The 12,296-nt window shown below is 40.1% G+C and overlaps 1 protein-coding gene across 1 annotated transcript in view; it reads left to right on the top strand.

Annotated features, from left to right (window-relative positions):
• The window catches only part of si:ch211-267e7.3 (ADAMTS-like protein 2), a 48,034-nt gene that overhangs the window by 30,742 nt on the left and 4,996 nt on the right, over window positions 1-12,296 (top strand). The window contains exons 10-16 of the mRNA XM_036565308.1: window positions 1,190-1,553; window positions 3,674-3,777; window positions 5,141-5,267; window positions 6,572-6,785; window positions 8,763-8,918; window positions 10,386-10,556; window positions 11,909-12,085. Coding sequence (XP_036421201.1) covers window positions 1,190-1,553; window positions 3,674-3,777; window positions 5,141-5,267; window positions 6,572-6,785; window positions 8,763-8,918; window positions 10,386-10,556; window positions 11,909-12,085 — 1,313 coding nt within the window. The remainder of the gene's footprint in view (window positions 1-1,189; window positions 1,554-3,673; window positions 3,778-5,140; window positions 5,268-6,571; window positions 6,786-8,762; window positions 8,919-10,385; window positions 10,557-11,908; window positions 12,086-12,296) is intronic.

The raw sequence follows: 12,296 nt of genomic DNA, 5'->3' as shown, positions 1-12,296 counted from the left end.
CAGTCCAGCAGCGACACTGAGGTGTTTAAAAACTCCAGCAGCACTGCTGTGTCTGATCCACTCAGACCAGCACAACACACATTAACACACCACCACCACGTCAGTGTTACTGCAGTGCTGAGAATGATCCACCACCCAAATAGTACCTGCTCTGTGAGGGTCCATGGGGGTCCTGACCACTGAAGAACAGGGTAAAAGGGGGCTAACAAAGTATGCAGAGAAACAGATGGACTACAGTCTGTAACTGTAGAACTACAAAGTGCACCTATATAGTAAGTGGAGCTGATAAAATGGACAATGAGCGTCGAAACAAGGAGGTGGTCATAATGTTGTGCCTGATCTGTGTATATCCAGTGATTATGACAAAGGTGTTATATTGGTATCATGATATTGAATGTAGAAATAGCAGCTGTATATGAAGGTTAATGCAAAATTGTATTTTGAATGTTGTGTCTGAAATATGCGGTTTAATCACAAACATAAATTAGGAAAGAAATCAGTCTATACTCTAGAAGCCACAACTTACTGTGCTCTGCTTTAAACTTTAGCTCAGCTTTAGCCGCTTTTCTTGCATCTCCGGCAGGAAACTATTCCAAAAGTAGAAGAGTTTCTTGTAAAATGTCTCTCAATGTTCAGTTTTGTGAGGCTGAAATTAACTCCTCATTTGGCAGCTTCTTGTTTGAATTTTCCCGTTCCATCTTAAGTGGTGCAGCAGGCACCATTTAAGGTGGAACGGGAAAATTCGAATGAGAAACTGACTTCAGCTTTGTGACTTTTTAGTGTTTGACAGTTTCTCGTTCCAGATTAAACGTATCAGAAAACCAGCTGGAGTGATTATAAATGCAATTAAGTCCATTTGTCTCCAAATTATCAATGTTCATCATCACTAGGCGAGATTGTTGTCTGCGTTGCTTTGGTGACCAGCAGTCTGTGCGCCAACCTTCAGAGTTAAAGAGTGAACTAGCAGTTATGCATTAACTCCAATGTTTAAGACCATTTATTGTTAAAACTGCTGATTTTACGGCAAAGGAGGATTATTTTATTTTTGCCCTTTCAATCTAATTCTGCTGTGGAGCCGCAACAGGGCAGCAAAAGAGCCGCATGTTGCCGACCCCGATTATGGAATTTCCACTCTGAAGCTGGATCAGTTTCAGTAGCAGTGCTTCAAATGCACTTTCCTCTTCTCCAGGTTCAGACTCCAACCTCATTGAAGGTGATTCCTCCAGTCTGAAGAATGACACACTAGCCGTTGGCCAGCCCGTGGTGAAGAGTCTACTCTATGAGCTGCTGTCCCAGGCTGTGGGCCCTCAGCCACCTTGCCCGGACTCCTCAGCTCGCTCCGACTGTGCCATCCTGAAGCTGAACTCCAGCTCCTCTCTGGATAACAGCCTTGCTCTGGAGATTTTTCATGGCAGCCACGACCTGCACACTTCCGAAGGAGAGCTGGTGCTGGGGTCGCATTCTGACTCTCAGTCCAACGACACCGCACACCACCACACTAACCTCCTTCAGCTCCACCAGGTGGAGCCAGTGCAGGTCCCTCACACTGAGAGGTAAGAGGTAGACATGTAGGACTTGCACAGGTGGAAAGTAACTATTATTTCTTACTGTAATTAAAGCATAATGGTTACTTTTAGTTGAGATTAATTCTAATCAAATATTCAGCTTTATTGTTTCAAGAGTTTTTGTACTTTTTTTTTTTCAGATTACAAAAAAATAACTATAAAAAAAACAAGGGAGCAGTTAGCTCATCTGGCTGGCCAACTGATCTTAACTAAATAAGTACTGTGTTTCACTATTACTAGCCACTGTGCTTTTTTCAGTTTTGTATAAATTTAGAATAGACAACTATGACAGATGTTAATTAAACCCAAACCTGTTGTCTATATGCTCTATGCCTGTTTGCAAGCTAGTAATGTAAACTAACAGTTCTGGTAAGCTAATGGTATAGCCCAGTGATCAGTAACCCAAATGTTAAGACGAGCCATTTTATCCTTTCATCGAAAATCAAACCGCCTTGGGAGCCACATTTTCTGTACATTTTACCATCTTGGCTGTAAATATGTCTCAGTATGTGCTGATGTACTAATGTAGACTAAACAATATAATATTAACAAAAGCACAGACTTACTTTGCTCAGAGGGGAGGGGACGTGGCCATTGCCGACATAGCCATGATATAGGAATCAAAATTTTTAGGTTCTAGATAAAACAGTTTAATATCTGTCAAACTACAATGCAAAAAGTCACGATTTTTGTTCTGAAGGTTTTTTTTTTTACAAGGCTGGAAAATTAAGCAAGATTATTTGACAGTGTGACCGGCCCCCTTTAAGTGTGGACTTTTCACCCCTGACCACTTGTGAACAAATCATTATTTTGAGTTGGCGTTTAGTGGTTGAACTGGTTGTCCAGTTTGTTCTTTGCAATATCTATGCAATACTTACAACTGTGTTACACACTTTTTAAAAAATGAGGTACGAAACTGTCACTGGGGCAGTCAGGGAACGTAATTAGTCAGGGAACATAACTGGACCATAATCCACTGAAATGATATGTTCTAAGCTGTACTGACTCCACACACCCCGTCTCGTCTCCAGGACTTTTATTTTACTGTTCTGTTTTAAAACATTCGGTTATGAAAAGGTACAAATATGAACTTTTCACCTGGAAAAACTTATTTAAGGTTCACAATTAGACTTTAAAACAACTGTTGTACCTTTGAGGGAACATTTACATTGTTTGTGCCTTGAACGAAAAATGTACCTGAACAGAACCTTTATTAATAACAGTGTAGGGCCCAAATAAGGGTCCAGGCCTGTTTTCTATGCCTATAACCCCCATCATTTTCTTTAACTCCTGCTCTAATCCTAACCCTAACCTTAACCTCAACCCAAAACCTAAACCCAACCATCACCCTGGTCCAAATCCTAACCGTAACCCCACAACTGTTTAGAATCAGCTGAGTTTCAACAGGTAGTTTAACAATTTGAACTTCTGTAGATAATCTATAGGGGACTATAGTGGACTGTCCTAATAAAGTGATACCAATTACACTCTTTCAAATTATGCCTCTGATATAAGAACGATTCATCTTCAGCCTTAATGTGTTACAGACTGAAGGATTCTAAATAAATAAATAAATAAAAATTCTCACAGTGTAACGTCATAAAATCATAAAATTCTGTGTTGTAGCAAGTCAGTACCGTATTGAATTTAATTTCATTATATCTCTGTTGTCAGAAGAAAACCTTGTATCTCCAAAATGGTAACTTTACAGCAGAAGGAAAAAACCTACTTTACTTTTAATGTAAGTCAATGGAACCAGACTTTTTTGCAAGTCATTTTGGTCAGTTTCTTTTGGTCCAATCATCATACAATGTAAAGGTCAACAGGCATTTTCATAATATGTCAAAAACTAAAAAACGACAAAAATGGAGATACGAGGTTTTGTTCCGACAGCAGCGTTATGCTTGTCAAGCATTGGATATTTGACACATTCAGTATTAGGTGGGAATGTTTACTTCTGGTGTTCTAATTTACACTTGACTTGTACGAGCAAATCTGAGAAGCTGTCTTTTGTTATATGCTTTAAATCTTGGTGTGTTTCTGGCGATACCTTATTCACTTTTTTCACTCTTTCATTCCCCTTTTCACCCTCTCTCTCTCCTCTGCAGTAATGAGTTTGAGGTGGTGTCTCTCGACCATGATGTCAGTCTGGCTGATATGTACAGATGGAAGGTATCTGCGTACGCACCCTGCAGTTCAACATGTACCACAGGTGCAATTATGAACCAACACCACACATACAGACACACTCACACATACATACATAGATGCACGCATGCATCAAACCGCTTGGTTAAAGGGCCCAATATCATTCCAAATCAAGTTTGATGTACATGCATTCAAAGTATGGAAATTAAGCTGCCTGTTTTGAGTTAATCTTGGTTGTGATGTCACATCCTTTTTGAATTCTAACAGTGTTTTCACATATAGTTCGTTTTAAAAGAACCAAAGTGAGTTCTGTTAAAGTGAACCTGGAAGGGAACCAACTGCGATTGACCTCAGTTCTAGTTGTGGTCACAGTGTAAGTGAACTATAAAGAGGACTCGGTTTTCTTTCTGGTCCTTTGAGATCTCAGACCACGACTCCATTAGAACTCGGACCCCTTTCACAGCACTCACGGTGGGCGCGGTGCTCACAAAGCGTTCTCCCTTTCGGGTGGTGAGAGGAACCACCAGACCCGCCTGCTGCTCTCCTATTGGCCGTGCTGAAAAGACTGGCTGAAGTGCATCACGCAAAATTGGAAAAATGACCCAGTGGGTCTGCCGCGGTGGGTTCCGTTTTTGGCTGTGCTCCTCACTGAGCTCCACCCGGTGAAACTCCGCGTCAGTGGTGAATCTTCATTCATTCAGCTTCAGTGAAAGCAGTTTAAAATTGTGTTGCGTGCCCAGTTTGAGCCTTTAAGACGGTAAAATCACGCGGGCTCTCGCATCTGATCGCTTTAATATGTCAGGGCTGCTGTCTTGTCGCAGATCACAGACAGACTTTGTCCTGAGTAGAACCTTATAAATGACCCTTGGTCTGTTTTGCCTGCTGAAGTGCTGAAGACTGTGGCTGTGTGTACGATGGACCTCGAGGTCTTCACCATAAAGCAAAGCTAAAGCGGACTGGGGCTGTTTTGTTTTCACAATGTACAAATCAATCGAACCACAAAACGACTCTACAAACAAACTGAACCGAGACCACCTCAAGAGTTGGTCTCAGTTCGGTTTGTTTTTGGGGCTGTTTAGAGGGTCTGAGTTCATTTGGCATGTTCACAAATGCAAAAGAAACCACTTCAGACGCTGAAACGGCCCAAAGTGTGAAAACGCCCAAAAGGATAAAGGGATTTTATAAGCGGGTGACAGAGGAAAAAATAAAAAAATGTAAAATGTGTAGAAATGTAAAATATGAGCTTTTGTGTTTTTGCAACTGAGTTCAAGTAGAGGTTCTTTGTATCCAGTGATGCTGTTAGATTTGCTGTATCTTCAAAAATGCAAAAATTACTTTTACTAAGGAATGCACAAAATTTGAGGATCTGTTCCTTCTCTATCTCTCTTTCCCTCGATCTCTCTCTCTCCCGCTTTCTCTTTTTTCAGGTATCAGCACCTCGTATGCTTTGTGTGTGAAGTATGATGGCTCAGAGGTGGATGAAAGTTACTGTGATGCTTTGACTCGACCTGAGCCCACGCACGAGTTCTGCACAGGCAAAGAGTGCCCACCAAGGTCAGAGGGAGCGGTCATAATCTACAATCATCATATGAGGGATATGTGTTCCCTGCCAGTCTAAAGTTTGGCCTTATACTATTATTTTTTTAAAGTAAACAACAGTACTTTGTTGTACTGTTGTAAAACAGATATTTAGTGATCTTTTGGTAAATTTATTTTCAACATTCAATTTCATGTTCATCAAAGGCTTTGTTCACACAGCAGGTAAAAGTGGCCCAAATCTGATCTTTTTCTTCATGTGTGACACAGATGTGTGTCTGTGTTTCAGTGTGAACAGCAAAATCTGACATCACACCGAATCTGACATTTTCAGTTCTGATTAGAGACGCTTTCATATGTGGTACTGAAATCCGATACGTATCCGATACGTAGCAATGCGACTCAGTCTGAACAGCCAGATGGGAATTCATGCGACTTTTGCGTCAATCCAACTCGACATTCGTCATAACTTTGAGCTGCTGAGACTCATAAACATTTGGGCTGATGTTTCTACAAAAAATTTTACAAAAAATTAGAAGAGACCCTTCATGTTTGAAGAGATTTCGAAAGAAATGGCTGAACGCGGCCGTAGTAGAACAGTTAAAAGTCTGAAAGCAAAGTTTAAAGAACACGAACCAAGGAGCCCTTTTTACGGCTCGGACACATTCTGGGTGATGAGCCCAGCTGTGGGTCAGTGAAGCTTCATGATGGCTCCAGTGATGCTGGTGAAGATGAAGCTGAACCCTCTGGGAGCGACTGGCGTTCGTTGGCAGTCGTGATTGTTTACCTCTGGATGAGCTGCGTGAAGCAACGTGAAGCATTGTTATTTTGCAGGTTAGTTTAGGAGCTGATCTGGTCAGACTAATGTCGCATAGATGTCACATTTAAAAGATATTTGTGTGACCCAAATGTGTGCCACTTGTACCTGCTGTGTGAATGTAGCCAAATTGTCTTCATGGCTGTGAAGAGCATGTTTGCTTAAATATTGATTTGACAATTTTATTTCTTTTCCGAACCATCGTTAAAAGCACAGATTGAATCTCTTTTAGCTCAAAGGTGGTTTAAACACCTGAAAGGGTTTGGTTTTGATGTGTGGTGACATGCATTATTCCAAAGGTAGTGCTGTTAGGAATGCTGTCACAAACATTTACACATTATATTGTTTTCCACTAAATAAACCACATTTACAATCTGAAAAGCTAGGTTTCCTCAGTCCTTTGATGGGCCATGCATGTAGATTGTTTGCCTGGGTCCATGTTTTGCATATGTATGTACGCTGTTGTTGTACATAATAGTGTTTGTTGTACGTGTGTTTGAGGCAGGTGGGAGACGAGCCGCTGGAGTGAGTGTTCCCGGACGTGTGGTGAAGGCTTTCAGTTTCGGACGGTGCGCTGCTGGAAGATGATGGCTCCCGGCTTCGATAGCTCAGTGTATGATGACCTGTGCCATGGTGCAGAGCTGCAGAAGCCCATGGCACGCAAAGCCTGCAAGAGCAAATCATGTGGACCTCAGTGGGAGGTGTCGGACTGGTCTGAGGTCAGCCTCTTTCCTCTTTAACCCTTACCATATGGAACTATTTAAATATAATTATGTAATTACTCAACTAGTTACCTTTCTGTAGTTATTCTGTGCCGTTTGGTTGCCAGCAATCTCCTGCATCTGCCTCATCCATTTTTCCAGATAACTGAATAAAATTGAAATACAACAGAGTGTTTTTTGACGGTTTCACAGTAGATTTATAATTCTTCTTAAAAATGTAATTCTATATCTAATGTCTTGAGGACGCTATACAGTCCTAATACTACTGTATTAATTCTAATGTTTTAATTAGTATTATCAAAAATAGATCGGCTGCAGTCCTGTAACTGTCCGTAAGTGTGTGTTGTCTTTCTGCAGTACTGTAGTTAATATTTTAAGAAGGAACACGAAAAAATCAAACAATTACTAAAAATAAATTAATAAAAGACAATAGTGGCATAATGACCTGACATCAAATCAGCTGTTTATTTCTATGCAGTTTATGCAGCTGCTATGCATTTGTTGTTGTTTACAGGATCTCCATAATTGGTCTGTTTTAATGACAGATGCAGTTCAGTGTTCTAGAACAGCTGACCACACCCATCATATACATACAAAAAAGATGGGGCAGTAGGTAAAATCCGAATTGAAGTGGAGATTTGCAAATTCACTTTGACCTGTAACAAAACTTTGTTTTGTTTGTAAATTTACACTCATTCTGAAACGAATGAATGCAGCACTTTTCAAAAAAGTTGGGACAGGGGCAGTTTAAGACCAGGACTGTTTATAATGTCCAGAAAACTTTTAAAAGAGCTGATGTAAACATGCTCAGGCATTAAAGGAGTATCCAGAAAAGGCCGAATCCTTTTTCACCAAGGATGGGGTGAGGCTTGCTGCTTTTGCCGAACAATGCAAATATTCCAAAATTAAAATGAAAATATTCCAGCTGTTTTACAGACAACAATCCTCAAGGATTTTAGGTATTTCACCCTCTATGGTGTGAAATAGACAAAGAATGGATAATTTTCTGTGCAGGAAAGGCAAGCCCAAAAACAGCAACCGAAAGGACGTGATGTTTTATCCCTCAGACGGCACTAGATTAAAAAATGACGAGCCATTGTCAATAAACACTGTGTGCTGCTGCATCCACCAATGCAGGTCTAGACTGTGCTATGCACAGTTGAAGCCAGACATCAACAATGTCCAGAAACACTGCCAACTTCTTTGGGCTAAAGCTTGTGTGAAATGGACTGATGCACAGTGGAAACTGTGGTCTGACGAATCCACCTTCAGATCGTTTATAGAAGTCAAGTCAAGTCAAAGTTTCTTTATATAGCGCTTTTTACAACAGGTCTGGTCACAAAGCAGCTTTACAGAAAAATCGCCAATGGCAACAGTAGCAAGGAAAAACTCCCTAAGAGCAAAAGGAAGAAACCTTGAGAGGAACCAAGACTCAAAAGAGGAACCCATCCTCCTCTGGTCCACACCAGACAGCAAACAGTTTTAGTATAAAATATTAGAATACAAAATGGGGAAAACAGGCAGAGCAATGGTTAATTAGATTAGTTTTAGTTTATGCAGCATCATCAGGAGGGTCAATTCATGAGGGTGAGGTTTGCACATCATTGTACAGCATGAAGCTCAATGGTGGTCAAACCGGTCCAGAAGCACAGGATTGGCACCTGTTCAACTCGGCAAAGAAGGGAAAACACACAGAGAGTCAGTTCTCAGTTGTAATGAGTGACTGATCACAGATTACAGTGTGTATATATATATATATATATATATATATATATATATATATATATATGAGTGTTAATGGTGCTTTTACAGATGTTGCAAGTTAAAAACTAATTACGAACTATTTTTGGTACATTAACCTATACAAACGTCAACAGTGAATGTAATATATAATATAATAAACAAAAGAAAAGAGAAGTGTAGGACGTGGGCCTTTAATCTGTAGTTGATGGTAAGTGTATTGTGGTGCTGCAGTGTTCAGCGCGCTGTGGAGGTCGTGGAGTGAGGAGCAGGGAGGTGCGCTGTTCCATGGACACTCGGCTGTGTAATGAATCCACCCGTCCACTCAGCCAGAGGGAGTGTGAAGGGCCGCCCTGTGATCGTAGGTGGACCGTCTCTGACTGGGGGCCTGTGAGTTTCTTTGCTTTATTTCTGCTTTGTCTGCTGATCGATACACCACCTGTTTTTACCAGTTAACCCCCATCCTAGACAAAGAAGCGTCTCTCCGTATGGTGATCGGCTGGTGCAGTGCACGGTGCACTGAGAGCAACAGAAAGCACAACAATGCTGCTTCATCTAATTATTTTAGTTAACGAATTACATATTGTGATATATGTTGTTTTATAATCATGAGATTACAAAGAAGCATTTGAGACACCTTGCCTTTAAAGGAATAGTTCAGCAAAATGTGAAATTTAGACAGTTTTTCTTTTAGCAGGTGTATACCAGGTGTGTTAATTGGACAGGACATGATTGATGTCTAAAGTGGCTGCTTTAGCAGCCTCAGCTTCCTATTAGAGCTGCTTGATTATGGTTATAATCATAATCATGATTATTTTGGTCGATATTGAGATCATGGTTACTTAACACAATTACTCATTGACTTTGGAAACATCATGCCTTTATTGAACTTAAAAAAACTTGTCTTTTTAACAGTGGATTTCCTTGAATGTTAAATATAATTCAACTAAAAAACAAAGTAAAAAAAGGTAAAAAAGATAAATAAAATTAATCATAGATACAAATAAAAAAATAGAAATAAAATGAATGAAAGATAAAACTAAATAAGATTAAAATAAATAAGATCAACCATGTTGTAGTGCGCTTCCACAACCTACTGAAGTAAAAACCTACTAAACATAAATAAAAAATGATGAATAAAAATAAATTACCCCAAAATAAATTAGATTAGTTTGTGCATTGAGGAAGGGGTGAAAGTGCACCTCTGTAAAGGGTAGAGATGCGCTGGGGAGATGCGCTGTGTAATATTCGCCACATTATTCCTTTAACTCATATAGAAGAAAAATATATGGACACGTGTTTTTTTATATTTGAAATACTTTGCAATCCATGCTGCTGTATGTTCCAAACACTAAAATGTATTTCAGAATGTATTGCTATATTAACCAAATATTTAGATTTATTTTAAAATGTATGGGGAAATATTGCTCATAGAAATGTCCCATACAAAAATAAATATACGTAAATGTGTTTATTAAATATGTTTGAAAATGTATGAATATAGCTATCTAATGCATTTCCACTGTTTGGAATCACATTTAAAATGAATTTGTATTCCAGTATCCTATTTTTAAATATTATCAAATGGACCTTTAACATGACCAAAGCGAGTGTTGTAGGTATTGATACTCCGTGAAAATGCAGTTATGATTTGATATCTTGTTTATTTGAAGTGCATTGTGTGTGAGTGTCTTACTGCATACGTACATGGTTAATGCAAAGTACAGTGCAGAAGTCAGTACCATTCATTCAGTTCTTGTATATTTTTGGCCATTTTTATACTAAACTGTTACTGTTTCCTGGCCCCTGGCTCTGGTCGGCTGCCTCTGCCCTTGTTCTTGCTGGCGGCTGTCTAAGTGCTCAGGGCCGTGCGGAGAAGGCCGGATGATGCGGTACGTCGTCTGTAAGAGTGGGAATGGTAAGGTGATATCAGACGGCCAGTGTGACCCGGACCTGAAGCCCCTGGCAGTGCATCCCTGTGGAGACAGAGACTGCCCTGCCCACTGGGTGGAGCAGGAGTGGGAGAAGGTAAATGGGCTCAGCACTAATTTACAGCATTTAAATGTTTATTAGTGGCAGCGGATAAAAAATGAAGCAACCGTTGGATTCAGTTCTATTTAGGGTGTAGCTGTTTTGCTGAGCCTCACAACTTGATACATATCGTCACTGTCGGAACAAAATTGACTACATTTTACAAAATAGCAAAATACTAATTTTTTTTGTATCTCTAAAAAGTAATTTTACAAGAGAAGGAAAAGTATTCTTAACCTTGAAGGCAAGTTAATGCAACAAGATTTGATTTTACATCATTTTGGAATATTCCTGTTTGTCTGTTTGTCATAAAGTTTTGACACAGTGTGAAGAGGCAGCTGGTTCTTTCAAATTATGTTACAAAATGAAAACCACAATGGAGATAGAAGGTTTTGTTCCGACAATGATACAATATGAAACATAGTTTGTCAAAGCGATTTTCGTGCAAATTTTATTCTTGTATATTAGTTTTATACTTTAGTTTTTTAATGCTTGTGTGGTGTTGATGTGTTTGTTACTCAGTGGTCTGCTGGACCCACCGCATTATTGTTTTTATAATCAATACAGCCAAAACAATTTATGTAAAAATACCAGATGTTTAAAATATCACAAGTGGTCAGCGTAGGGTTCTCCTTTAGCAGCTGTAGCCAGTCAGCAGCCTGTCCATGTTGTTAGTCCTCACATACACACACAGACACACACACACACACACACACACACACATAGATACAAATACATACACACGCAGACACACACACTAACAGCAGGCCATGTAGGAGGAGAACAGAGTGAAGGACACAGCACCTCCACACTGTTATTCCCCGCGGGTTCACCCAACACCAACAGAGTGAAGACACTGAAAATGGGTTATTTTATATGTTCTTCACAGAAAATGAGAAAAGGACAAGAAATCTGAGGTTGAAATAATAATAAATCACATCATTTTTCATTCACATTGAAAATGGGCCCCACAGACCTGAACGCCACACAGGGGTTAATTATGAACTGTACTGTTCTTTGTCTTGTTTATTTAGGATCTAACTTAAAGTTTTTAGTACATACAGAAGCTGTTTGTGCAAGTGAATAATCAGGTTCATGTAATCAGCTCCACTTAATGTGACATAGCAAAGAATTGTTATTTACAGAATTATTTACATAATTGTTTCTCATTGAAGACTGATTTGAATCAGACCTGATGCTCACAGCACAAATAAAAGATTAGTTAGTGCTCATTTGTGTGTTACGGCCTTCTGTACTACTGACATCACAGTATAATTCATTGTCCCTTAGGCTGTGTAAAGGTGTCCATGAGGGGATTTTCTACAGAATCTCTTTGTGAATGTGTGCAGTGTAACGCCACGTGTGGGCGTGGAGTGAAGACTCGGCAGGTGGTGTGTGCGGGGCTCGAGGCCGGCGTGTTTAAGGAGTATCCGGAGCACATGTGTGCCAGCGCAGTGATGCCTGAGCAGAGTGCTGCATGCTTCGAGAGACCCTGTTCTAAATGGTTCACCACAGCCTGGTCTCAGGTAACCCTCTGCACACTGTCAGCTGTTAAAAGAGTCATTCAGACGTTTAGAAGTTGCTAACGCCTGATTCACACATGCTACCTTTGTGTGGTGTGAGCGATGTGGCAGTGTGACCGCTTGAACGCGCTGGCCTTTCAAACATACAGTGTTTGTGCTGCAGAGCAGAGCAGCGAGAAAGTCATACAGATATTCCTGTTTCCAGACGGATAGA

The sequence above is a fragment of the Colossoma macropomum genome, unplaced genomic scaffold, assembly GCF_904425465.1.
Source record: "Colossoma macropomum unplaced genomic scaffold, Colossoma_macropomum, whole genome shotgun sequence".
Taxonomy (NCBI): domain Eukaryota; kingdom Metazoa; phylum Chordata; class Actinopteri; order Characiformes; family Serrasalmidae; genus Colossoma; species Colossoma macropomum.
This window is presented reverse-complemented; position numbering and strand designations above follow the sequence as displayed.